This window comes from Chenopodium quinoa, unplaced genomic scaffold, assembly GCF_001683475.1.
Source record: "Chenopodium quinoa cultivar QQ74 unplaced genomic scaffold, ASM168347v1, whole genome shotgun sequence".
Classification (NCBI taxonomy): Eukaryota; Viridiplantae; Streptophyta; class Magnoliopsida; order Caryophyllales; family Amaranthaceae; genus Chenopodium; species Chenopodium quinoa.
This window is the reverse complement of record NW_018743252.1, coordinates 5061265-5074551: the sequence shown is the minus strand read 5'-3', so window position 1 is coordinate 5074551 and position 13287 is coordinate 5061265. Positions and strand designations below refer to the sequence as shown.

At 37.7% G+C, this 13287-nt stretch overlaps 1 protein-coding gene across 2 annotated transcripts; it reads right to left on the bottom strand.

The window, feature by feature from the left end:
- Positions 1–5693: 5693 nt before the first annotated feature.
- On the bottom strand, positions 5694–11919 carry LOC110735078 (pentatricopeptide repeat-containing protein At3g29290-like). 2 transcript variants are annotated; one of them, XM_021915213.1, is made up of 6 exons: positions 11724–11919; positions 9943–11397; positions 9438–9628; positions 9026–9191; positions 6306–6531; positions 5694–6185 (listed from the first exon to the last, which is right to left on the bottom strand). In XM_021915213.1, the coding sequence occupies exons 2-4, from the start codon at positions 11386–11388 to the stop codon at positions 9146–9148; spliced, it is 1683 nt and encodes a 560-aa protein (XP_021770905.1). In that variant the 5' UTR covers positions 11389–11397; positions 11724–11919; the 3' UTR covers positions 5694–6185; positions 6306–6531; positions 9026–9145. The 2 variants fall into 2 exon arrangements, with proteins under 2 accessions (XP_021770905.1, XP_021770906.1); XM_021915214.1 differs by having other exon boundaries at positions 9438–9625.
- Positions 11920–13287: the final 1368 nt, after the last annotated feature.

The following is a 13287-nucleotide window of genomic DNA, read 5'->3' as shown; positions in this document are numbered from 1 at the left end:
CGACCTAGAGGTCGACAACGGCAGAACAGGAGCGCGTTTGAGTACATTCGTGGTCGTGGTCGTAGCGATGATCGTTCATCGTCATCCAGTCGTAGCCAATCTTCTTCGTCGGTGAACATGCCCGAAATCGGTATAGTACTTTACTTTAACTTACTTTTTAGAATGTTTGTTGAGTTTACTGCTGACTTGTTAATTGTGTTTATTGATATGTTCAACATGTAGAGTGGATATTGATCAGTTTCCATACAAGGACATGATTCCTAACATCACCATGGAATACTTGGACGGGTGGAATGATGTGGTTGCAGATAGGGGTGTTCAGATCCGGGTACCCGAAAATCCGGGTACCCGGATCTTCGGGTAGTTGATAAGTCGGCTCGTGTCCCGTCCCGGATAATTCGGGTACCTGAATACCAGGTACCCGAATTATCCGGGATGGGACATGGGTACCCGGATTTTATTTATTGAAGAAATCACCCCACCACCACCGCAATTCACTCCACCACCACCAAAACCTCCCACCAACTCAGACCTACCACCGACACCCCAAACCCACAACGAACCAACAACCAACCCAACCAAACCCCACCCATACCAAACCGAAACTCTATCAAATTCCTTTTCTTCACCTCGAATTTGGTTTATAACGGTCAAATTCGACCATGAAAACTCTAGATTCAGAGTTTTCATGGTCGAATTTAACCATTAAAACCTTCGTTTTGGTCATATATCGATTTTGCAACAAAAACCTTCATTTTTACCATGAAAACCGAAAAAAAAGAAAAAAAAGAGATGAGAATGAGAGAGGCATGAGAAAGAATAGAGGAAAGAGAAAGAAGGGTGGAGAGGAGAAAAGGTGAAAGAAAGAATAGAGAAAGAAAGAAGGAGAGGGAGAGGAGAGCATGAGGAGGGAGAAAGAAACATGGGGAAGAGGAGAGAGAAAGAGAAGGTCATAAGGATGAAGTTGAAAAGAAAAAAAAGATGGGATGGCTTGGTTTGGGTGGGTTGTGAATATCCGTAACTTATTTTGAGGTTTTTCATTTTTTTTAACGGGTATCCGGGTACCCGAGAATAGCAAGGTTTGTCCCATGTCCCGGCCCACGAAAGTGTTATTTTATCGGGACGGGTACCCGACTCGGAAAAAACAGAAAAATTTAAAAATTTCCCGTCGAGTTTTTTGCGGGTTGTCGGGAAATCGGGACGGGACAACCGGGTCGGGTTTTTTTGAACACCCCTAGTTGCAGATGGTAACTGTGGATTTCAGGTCGTGGCAGATGTGTTTCAGGGTGGTGAAGACAACTATGCTTTAGTGCGTCAGTTGATGTACAATGAAATTGCCTCAAACCGAGATGTTTATCTTCATGTGTACGGCCAAGACTTGGATAGTTCTCTGCGGCGTATCCGGTGGGGAGGAGGACCTTATGGTCAAAATCATTGGTTCGACGCGCCACTTGATCTCTTTGCCGTTGCAAACATCTACAAGTGTGCAGTCATGCATTTCGGGCTTGGTTTGCATAGTCGAGCTTATTATCCATGTACCACGGTTCTCCCTTGGTCTTCGCATGAGACCGTCACTAGACCGGTAAGAGAGTTAGCTATTGCATTTTTGGGGTCATTATACAGACAGTTCATCCAATTGGACCTGTCATCCGATTTTTCAGTGCCACCGATCATACCTTGGTGGTACACCATTCGCACACTAAGCGTAGAGGGTTGGGATGTGTTGTATCATGACCGGATCCATCAATGGAACAACCTAGTTGTCTGTTAGTATTTCATGCGTACACTTTTTCTATGTAACCTTGTATTTGTGTTGCTATTTTTATACAGACATTTATTTTTTGTATTCTAATTTTAACTAAATTTATATCTTTCATGCATACTAATTAGTATTTGCGCGATACAAACTACAAAGCTAATGTCAAATTTTAAAAACTTAAAATGATAATGTCAAATGTTACAAACTCAAACGATAATGTCCGATCTTATAAACTACTATGATAATGTAAAAAATGTTTTATACATAAACTGCCAACAGATTAGTAATCCCTCTTTGACGCCCACTGCCACTGCGCAAGAGCCCGTTCCAAATCATCAATAGCAGCTCTACCTGATGCAGTCGTCATGTTGTCCCTCTCCTGAGAGAGTCTTTGTCCCACCTGCATCATCTTTCCCATCCACTACACACAACAAAAAAACATGAAATTAAATAACGATATATAATGCTTAAAAAGAACACAACAATAAATGTTTTATGAGACATACCGCATCCACGGCAGTGGGCGGTGGCACATCATGATCATCGGCGTCGTCGACATGGTCGAGGTCTCGGATCAACCTCAGGTGCGAATACCGGCTGCACCATTCCATGTAGTGCTGGTCACACATGGCAGTCACCCTAGTTGGCGGCTTCTGCAGCTCCGCAGTCCATAGGCGGGCAACCATCGGAAACTGCTCCCACGTGGCAATCATGCTTTTCGACCATTGGACGACGTACTCCTTCGACGACGCAGATCAGACCGCCTTACTGGGCCATGCTGGTGGAGGAGGGACAACTTGGACAAATCCAAGCTATTGAAGACAGCGCTGGGGAATGTATGCCTCTACGATCTCACAATACTAAATGAGTCTCGTGTAGAGGGTCCTGGGTACCCCATTACTAGGGTTCTGGCCGAAAGGCATCCAGTTCACCTGCACATTTTTTGAATTAGTAAGATTCATATAATAAATGCATCACAATATAATATTAGAAGTAATTTATACACTTTACCTCTAAGGGGGACATCATGTCAAGCAATAACTGTAGCAATCAGAGGCGGTCAACGGACTTCTTATCGAACCCCGGACTCCACGCCCTGGCACATGACATCCCATCCCCAATAGGAACTGGGTCGCGGTGTGGTCGAAATGCAGGAAAATACTCGTATACCCAGGTCTGTAATAAAGTCAGACATCCAGTGATACCTGCCGCATCAGCCCGACTCGAAAATCCTAGTTGGCGATACAGATACACCAACGTAGCCGACTCTCAAGAAAATTGGCCCACTCTGTTGGGCTCACACACGTCAACTATGTCGCGTGGCCTGAGCTTGTTTCCGCTTTTATCTGGAAACAAGGTACACCAGAGGAGAAGAAAAACATATGCACCCAGCTGTGCGTCATGCGTCCTACGTGCAGTGGGGTGCAAACAACGCTGCAAGACGGATGCGATCTTCACACCGCCATGATCCCAAACACCAAGCACGCCGGTGTATAGCGCAGCCTTGTCCACCGCCAACAGCTCCGCCAGCAAATCTATATGATCCGCATCAGTCACAACAGATTTTTCCCTCTACGCGAATCCTAAGGATGGCCTCGACGTCATGCAACATGATTGTCATCTCACCGAACGGAAGGTGGAAAGAGTTCGTATATGACTGTTATCGCTTAACGAAAGCCGTGATCAGCGTTGAGTCAATCTTATCGTGCATAGTGGTAGGAAGGTGACTCACTCTAGTGCCCTGCAATCGGCTGAACATCACGCTCTCCTCCGGCCAAGCCTCAGCCCATCTACACAAAAAGTTACAAGTCTTTTCCTGTGTTTGGCATTTCAAAATGCCAATATCAAAAGCCCTCTCCTGGTCCTCCCAGATACGGGTAGCTATGTGTCCTAGAAAACTAGGAATCACACTCCCGTCTACAGGTCCCCCAACCACCTCACCCCTCACCACCCAAGAATCATTAACGGCCCTTGATCGTTTTCTGCTTACCGCAGACACAGTGGACGCAGATGATGTGCCAGATCTACTAACAAATCTACCATCTCTACCCTTACGCACATCTACCTTATGTGTCTCATACATATCATCAAGCCTCTGACTGAATGAACTGTAATCATCATATGGTCCACTCTGGTCGTCCACATCCTCATCTGCATCTTCTTCCTCCTCCTCATCACCATCATCATCTTCATCCTCCTCAGGATGGTGAACCCGTTCTTTGCGAGCCGAGGCCGAAATACCACGGGATCTAACATGTCTGGGCCCCGAGCTCTCCATTGAGTAGTTTCTACTTCTAATAAATTCTACTTTTCCCCGCACCAGGTCGAAAATGCGATACCTAACTCCATTAAAAAAAATTAAGATATATATAAACATAAAAAAAAAAATTTAAAAAAAAAAACTAACCAAAAAAAATCAAATAAACAAAAAAAATACTACCAAATTGACATAAATAAAAAGAATAACAGAACACTGAAAAAAAAATATAAAAAAAAATATACAAAAAATATAAAAAAAATAACCAAAACATACATAAACATAAAAAAAATTTAAAAAAACATAACTAACCAAAAAAAATCAAATTAACGAAGAAAATACTAACACATTGACATTAAAAAAATAACAAAACACTGCAAAAAAAAATAAAAAACAAAATAAAAAGAAAATAAATTACCAAAACATACAAAATAAATATAAACATAAAAAAAATTACAAAATAAAACAAATAAATTACAACAAAATTGGAAAAAAAAATATATAAAAATAAACAAAAAACATACAAATAATTGAAAAGGAAATATAAACAAAAAAAAATACAACAAATTTGCAAAAAAAAAAAAATTAACTAAAAAATATACAAAAAATTGAAAAAAAAAAATATAAACATAAACAAAACAAAAATTCTGAATTTTTTTTTTTTTTATAGAAAACTGAAAAAAAAAATATACACATAAACAAAAAAACAAAAAATAAATAAAAAAAAGGGAGGGGCGTCCCAGCCAGACGCCAGCCCCATGGTGGCGGCGGCTGGGCAGGACGCCAATGCCACGGCGGCGGCGCCCTCTCAAGACGCCACCACTGTGGCCTTGGCATCCCAACCAGACACCGCTACCGTGGGACTAGCATTTGGCTTGGGCGCCACCACCGTGGCCACGGCGTCCTGGGCAGGCGCCCCGCCCTATTCGCGGTTTTTTTTTTTTTAATTTTTTTTAAAAAAAAATTACCTTGCCACCGTGTGACCGCCTTCCCTCCGCCTCTGCCGCCACCAATATCTTGTCTTGTCGCCTCGACATTGTCGTAGTTTGAATTTTTTTTTTTTTTGTTTTGGAGAGAAGTGAGAGTAGAGAGGAGAGAGGATGAGTTTTTTTCTTTTAAAACAAATAAGGGCAAAAGCGTCAATTCACCTAATTTTTGTGGGCTTATGTAGAGATTTACGAGTGATGTTTAGCAGTTCACTTTTTTTAATCATGGATTAAAGGAGGAAGATGATGTAGTGGTAATGGTGGTCGGTTACCATGGTTAAGTGGTTAACTATGGTCAATTGCAATTCTTAACGTCTGTCTGTCAAATGTCTGTTAACAAATGACAATTGTACCCACACTTTTTAATTGGGAAATGACAAATTTTATTTATAATGGATATAACTCGAATTTTCTAAAATTATATAGAACTTCTAAATCATCTCAAAATTAAGTTATTTAATGTTTGAAATTCAACTCACTCACTAATTTTCATTAAATTTTCATAAACTTCGCTAAAGTATTTTTTATAAAGAGATAATTTGGGGGGAAAAAAAACCGTGAATTTCAGTTATTTAAAGTTAGTTGCTGTAAAAATTGTGACTTCCTTGTATTACTAGAGTATGTGTACTTTTCGATTCCCCTAGCCCAAGATCAAATTTCTGCAACCATGGTTGTGTTCAAATGGTAGTAGTTCATGTCAACAAAGTGGAGACATATTTGATTGTAAACTCACCAATTTGCATCATCAGATCTACATCCAAGGCAGACGCAATTGCATGAACATTGAAGAATTGATGAGGATCCAAAATCCCAAACTCTTTACTTACAACTGTTACAAGATCTAGGAATGTTGCTTGATTAATGTACTCATATGGAGCCTTAATTATCCATGTTGGAACTTTGGCTCCTAATCTGCAGGTGCAACATCATCAATAAAATCACTGCTCCTGTCATGCATACTTTCCTTAGAGACTTCATCCAACATGATGGCTGAATCTTAGTTCTGACTCTCATCCTGAGAAGGTGACACTATCTTTATGTCTATTTAACCGGAAAGACGTTGGAAACTTGCCAGCTCTGGAACTGAGAATAGGTTTCAATTGCTTCTTCTGGCCAATCAACAATGTCAAAGACGTTGGAAACTTGCCAGCTCTGGAAGTGAGAATAGTTTCAATTGCTTCTTCTGGCCAATCAACAATGTCAATATCTCATGTAAATAATCACTTAGCAAAATAGAGGACTAATAAAAAAAGTTAAACTGTTTTCCTTCATATATGATCATAAAAGACAATTTTTCATTTACCTTCATATGAAATGAAGATGATAGGTCTTTTTGGCCAATCAATACTCTGCCAATCCATCGGTTATGACTTTCAATACTGTAATCCTAGTTCTTTGAATGCATGAAGGACCTTCCTGACTCCTTATTTTCTCAGTTTCTGCAAGTAATATGTTCCGGCTACAGAAAGTACGACAGTTGGTTTATCAACAAGCAGAGCAGGTCCTTGGTCATATCCACCATTTGCCAACTGCAATGATAAGCATGTTCTCAACACAGATGCAAAGTAACATATCAAATAAAATAAAAAAAGAAGATAAAAGACAGTAAGTATATAAAAAAAAAAAAAGAAGATTTTTTTTTACTGTGTCAATAAGCTAAGCAGAAAACTTAGTATACCAGTCATATACTGAATTTAAAGGAAATTTGTTCCCATTCAAAGACCAAACTAGAATTACTCCGTACATTGGAAAAGGATATGACAACAAAAGATCAAAGATCGATTTGTAACACGAAAACTCCTGAAAGTCCAAGTGTAGTTGAATGATCTAAGATTGAATTTTTTAAAACATCAATTGAATTGTTTTCTATGAAACCTAAGGAATCAATCGAAGACATGTTTATTACCTTCATCGATATCATTAATGAACTAAATCTCCTAGTAAGGATTAAGGCCCTGTTCACTTCACCTTATTTTTGCTAAACTGAAATTATTTTTACTGAATAGAAATTATTTTTGCTAAGCTTAAATTATTTTTACTGAACTGAATTTATTTTTGCTGAACTGAAATTATTTTTACTGATTTTATGTTATATTTCTTCTTTAAAGTTACTGATTTTTACCGAACTGAACTCATTTTTGTTGAATTGAACTTATTGTTGGCTGAATTTAAATTATTTTTACTGAATATTATTTTTTTAAGGTGAAGTGAACAAGGCCTAAATCTCCAAAAGGAACAGGTACAAAAGTAACTACATAATCTACCACAAATTCCCTGGTTGGTTATGTTGATGGCTTTACAAGAAACAAACGAGTTCAACTTGGAAGTTGGAACAGCTTGCAGGTTACTTAATGGCCTGCGAACATCAATTGGTTACCAAATTTCTGAATTTTCTAAGAACCAAGTGTTTGCACTTAAGGCTGAGGATGATGATGAGGAGACTGCACTCTTCATTCATATATTAAGAAGATGTTCAAGAACATGAATATTTAATAAAAAAAATTCTAACCAAAAGTTTGATCCCAGTTGCAAAAAATGTAAACTGTAGAAGTCTTGAACGCACAATCAAGGAATAACCACAAGACTGCTTTGCAAACATGTAAAGGAAATAGTTTTTTTTTTTTTCCCTTCTTAAATTGAAGATCAAGATCTTGTAGACCACTTCAGTTGGATGAGATTTAACGTCATGATTATCAATAATTTTTAAAATCTTTAAAATTATAGTACATAGCATCAAAAAAATGAGAAGTAACAGGACAAAATTTTTAAAATCTTACATAAAGTTATAAAATTTGAGATAAATGAGATGATTGAAGCTTAACCCTCTGTCAGCTTAAGTGATTTTGCAGAACCTTCTAACTATAATCCTTTTGTAATAGCCCTAGAGTTTTGACTTTAGTTGGTTATATCCTTATGTCATAAGGTGCTATACAATATACTCAACTAATATGCAAATTATTGACCAAGGAAATGAGTTGACAGCTAATTAGTAGTACTCACAAGTCATAACTCACAAGAGAACACCTAGATAATCAATGTTTTATATTAACCTAGAGAAGCAATACTCGCAGTATATATTGCATCTACAGAATAATTGAGCTGAAAAACCGTAAAAATAATTTTTTAAATTTTTTTTTTTAATTTTTATAAATTGAAGATTGAAACCAGAAAGAAGTGAACAATAACAATTGAAACACATGTAACCTGCCTCTAGGATTAGCCAAGCATAAAATTGGCACTTGTAACTGTTTGACAAAATAAAAATTAAATACAACATTTCTCACACAACCAACCACAATTCAGTAACAGAAAAAAAAAAAAAAAAAAAAAAAAAGTTGTCAGTTGGCTAACTCAAAGTATTAGAGAGTCAATGAGAAAAAGCAAGTATCTAATGGCCTGTAATCATCGCATACCCAGTTACTATGATCCATGAAATTTCTATAGTAGTATCTAATTAGAAACCCCGAAGAGTAATCATCGCATCTAGTCTTGGTGACGTAACTCTCCCATAGGACACAAATTTCTAATGGCCTATAATCATCGCATACTCAGTTACTATGTCAGTTGACTAGTATCTAATTTAAATCGGGGACTAATCATCGCATAATTAGATTAGGGTGAATCAAAGAAATTGTGATATGCGATGATTATCCGATTTAAATTAGATTGGGGTGACTGAGTATAGTAACACATTAAATACTTAAATTAGCAATGACTAAGTATTGCCAGATTAATCCGATTAATCAAAGAAATCGGATTAATCATCGCATACTCAGTCACTATGATCCATGAAAGTATTTAACGTGTTAGTATAATTTAAATATTCATTGCTAATACTCAGTCATTGCTAATAATTTAAATCGGATTAATCATCGCATACTCAGTTACTATGTCAGATTAATCCGATTTAAATTAGCAATGACACAGCATAAAAGATTAGGGTGAATCAAAGAAATTGTGATAAAAAAAACATTTGGTCAGCAAATATTGCTCATTGATGCACTCAGAACAACAATTTCATACCTATAGATTTCTGCATTCATGTCTGTATAAGCCCTGCAGTTCATGAACACCACGTTACAGAGTCTCCTACAACTTCCAGTTGTAATTGGCTTACAGGATGCCTCTCATGGCTTGTTTCTTCTAACTTCTCCCTCCCCTTCGCTGTCTTTTTGCGGGTATTGCCGACCTTTAAAGCAAAAAATGATAAGAGGTCTTCATATATTCTGAAAGAAACAGTAACATAACTAATCTGATAGCAATGCTGGCTTTTCTTCTCCAATCAAGAGAAAGGTGTAGAGTGAAGGAATTTTTGATACTGTATAGCGAGATATCAGTACACTATTGATGAGTTTATTTTAGGACATCCCAAGATAGTTTATGTGAATATTATTTTTGGAAAGAAGAGGACATATCAATAAACAAGTTTTTCTACCTGCTCTTTTTCAACAGCCTCGAGTTAACACGTTGCAGATATTGAAGCATCAATGCCCTTGTTTTTCCATCAGGTACAAGGCCAACGTCACGCAATTTCAAGTATAGTCTCTTGGCTGACTCAATCCTCCCTCTAAGACACATTCCATGAATTGCAGCATTATAAAGAGATACATCAAGTGATGACTCCTGCTAAAGGGAACAGCAACGGATTTTGAAGTCAAAACAATAAAAATTAAAAGGCAACAAAAAAATTATAATAGAACAAGATATAAGAGAGATTAACCAGTCAAAGAATCTGACACATCTAACATGGACCAGTTCAAATGATTGTTTACATACTGGAGTTGGAAAAAAAAGCATGCCAAGCTTGACAAATAATTGGTTGCATGATACACAAGACTCTTTCTAAAATTAGCTGAAATTTTTAAAGATGTAGATTCTTGAGCCAAAAAGTCTTAAAATACCAGAGAAAGATAGCCAACTTCAAACAAGTATGAACTTACATTCAAAATGTCCTCTACTTCATCCCATAGATCTCCCCAAATGCAGCTTCTGATTAGAGACAAATGAGTGAAAGTGTCTGGGGCACACTTCTGCTGAACCATGTGCTTATAAACCTGTAATGCAACTTTTGGTTTTCTAGCAACCTCACAAGCACCAATAACTATATTGTACGATGAAGTTGAAACCAACATTCCGGAATTTTCCATCTTCCAAAGAAACTGCAGAGCTTTCTCCCAAAAACCAAGCCTCTGGCAACACATTAAAGCAGTGTTGTATAGCTGTAAATTTGGTTCAAAGCTCCAATCTTTCTGTATGCTTTCAAAGAACTGGAGAGCAAAAGCATATTGATTGGTCTTATAGAAAGCAGCTAGCAAGGCATTCCATGTGTACGAATCAGGTGTATGGCCCAAGGATTTCATATGTTTATAAACCCCAAATGCTTCTTTGAGCTTACCGGCTTTCCCTAGCGAGTTTATTAAAGAATTACAAGCAATTAGATTTGGCTTCAAGCCACAATTTAGCATACTTTGGAACACATTTAAAGCTAAATCCCATTTCTCTTCTTTGGTGTAAGCACCTATGACAGCATGCATTGTATCACGGCCAGGATTTAGTCCATTCTGAAGCATCTCAGCATAGGCCTGGATAGCCATCTCATACTGACCACAACGGACAAATGTACAAACAAGTAGACGATAAGTAACTTCCGTTCCGGTAACCCCATTTTCCTTCAAAGAATTCCATATCCTCTCCATTTGAACCCAATTGTTCTCCTTACTGCATATAGAAATCATAGTATTATAAACAATCGCATCAAAACATTGCTTCATCTCACTTTCAATCTCCCATTCATTAAAAATTTGCAAGGCTTTATCACTACCGCGATAACTTGCAACTGCTTTCAATACTAAACTACATGAATGCCCCGAAATTATCTTCTCACGCTTCATGAATGCAAACACTCTTAGCATATCATCCAACATCCTATTCCTCGAAAGACAAGCTAATAAAGAATTACAGGCATGTAAATCAGGCCGTAATCTAGCAAACTCCATCGACCTAAACAATTGCATTGCACTCTTTCTCTTATTGGTTCGACTAAGACCCAAAATTCGTTTAGACAATTCCCCTTCATCCCTTTCCTCTAAATAGCATAACTTCATCCCACCCCCTTTCGAACCCAATGGATTATACAATTGTTGTGCTACACCTTCATCCTCAATAAATGGAATCCCACCTTGCTGAGAAACCAACCTATTTTCAATATTACCAACCATAGTCCTAAAATTGACAGACTTTCGCCGTCTTTCGGACTCATTAAGCAAACTAACCCCCCATAATCTTGCTCCTAGACCATGAAATTTATTAATAGTATCAGGTCCGTCACCGAGCCGGGGCAAGAGGGGTGGCCGCCCGGGGCCGAGGGAGAAAAGGTCCATCTTCATAGTTCAGTCCTACAATAAAGCGCTATTATTAACAGCCTTGCAATAAATTTTGACCCAATTATCAACCAAATTTTACTCAATTATCAAATTAGGCTCCTAAAATCACAATAACAATAAATTTTGACACAATTATCAAATTAGGCTCTAAAAATAACATTAAATTATTCTCCCTTAAGAATATCAATGTATATTGCACATAGCAAAATTCTAGCAACAAAATTGATCGTTATAATCTTCCATAACTTCAGAAATTATGACCCAAAGTTCAACAATCAAATCAACGATAATATGATGACTTAAAAAAGGATTAAAAAAAAGATAATATGATGACTTACCTCAGAAGCTGCTTCAATGGAGAAGAGAGAAGGGTGTAGATAACGTAGAAGGAAGATTAACGGCGACCGTTAGTTACATCAACATAATTCAACGGTCATGATTTTATCTATATCTTGACCCGTGTAGAATTTTAAAAGGTCGCTCCAATTAATCTCCGTTCAAAACCGCTACTTTATGGAGATGAACTTGAATATTCTCGAATTTTAAATGATCGAATTGAATATGCTAAACTATTAAGGAATACTCCGTAGTAGTTTGTGTCTAAGGGGTGTTAACCATCCTGGCTTGACTCGAGCGCGACACTAGGGCTCGGGTTGAGTTTGAAGCTCATCAAAATTGAGAAATTGAGATTGACTTGAGCTCGAAACTCCTAAATAAAAGCTTGGTTCGGAGCTCATTTCTAGACTCGATTATCAAATGATCAATCTAGTTTCGAATTTACCCATTTTGATCAAATTATTCTATTTGTTGATTATATTTTTCCTCTAAAAAGGCCAAAATATAACAATAAACCCCAAGACTCAAATATCATAGGTTATAAATTATAAAATAAATAAATAAAAAATCGAGCTTGTCCATGAGCTTTCGAACTGATAGCTCAGGCTTGGCTTTTTAAGATCTCAAGCCGAACTCGAACTCGCAACGGTCCCACTCACACTGAGCTTTGACCTGACCGAGCCAAACATCGAGTAGTTCACAAGTAGACTCACACTTATTAACACCCCTATTGTGTGTTTTTGAACATGGAATTATTCTATTATTATAAGAGCACCATTTTAACAATTATAACTACAAGTAATAAGAAACTTTAAATTAAATTTAATTATAAAATACTCCCTTAGTCTATAATATAGTGCCTATTTTAATTTTGGGTTTTATACATAGTATCCAGTAATAGTGAGTTTGTCGTTAAGGGGCGGGGTAGCATTTAAAAAAATATATATATAGTTCCAAGCTTTTAAAATATTGGATTTTCTGTACTATGTCCTATAGATCTTGTTTCGGGGTTTTTTGTGTCCTTCGGGAGAGTTACGTCACTAAGACTGGATTCCTTGCCGGCTATACCTGCAAAACTACGAAAGCTCCTATTGGTAAGAGTTCCGCCTTCGACGATCAAGTTAGAACCGGTCAAAGTAAGGAAAAAAGTGCGGAAAGTAAAACTAGATCTTCTCAGATCCCGAGATCAAGTGTTTTCTCTGATGTGAGAGAATTAATTGTGTTGTAATAAATGAACGTGCCTTCAAAATGGGGTAAATCTCCTTATTTATAGGGTCATTGGTAAATGCGCCCTTTTCTAGGTCAGTCTGACCTAGATTTGGTGGGCTGCGCCACTTTGCAACTTTCTCGGTAATTGGGCCCTGAAGGTTGTCATCCCCTGATGAATATATGCATGTCACGTGTCAAGTCCTGAGAGGTTCACTTGGACTCCTTCTAAGGTGACACATGTTACGCTCTTATTTGTCCACGTGGCGACGGTAAAAATCCCAAATCATTTGCCCCTCACGAGGGGGACGTGGCTCGCCACGTGACACCTGTGACAAGTGTCATACATGCAAGGGTGTA

What these genes read in the sequence shown, in the direction of transcription:
- LOC110735078 (XM_021915213.1), bottom strand. Translation starts at nt 11,388, where the DNA reads ATGAAGATGGACCTTTTCTCCCTCGGCCCCGGGCGGCCACCCCTCTTG. An exon ending in AAGTAGAGGACATTTTGAAT is followed by an intron (nt 9,629 to 9,942) that starts GTAAGTTCATAC and finishes TGTTCCCTTTAG; the next exon opens with CAGGAGTCATCACTTGATGT. An exon ending in AGGCTGTTGAAAAAGAGCAG is followed by an intron (nt 9,192 to 9,437) that starts GTAGAAAAACTT and finishes TTTGCTTTAAAG; the next exon opens with GTCGGCAATACCCGCAAAAA.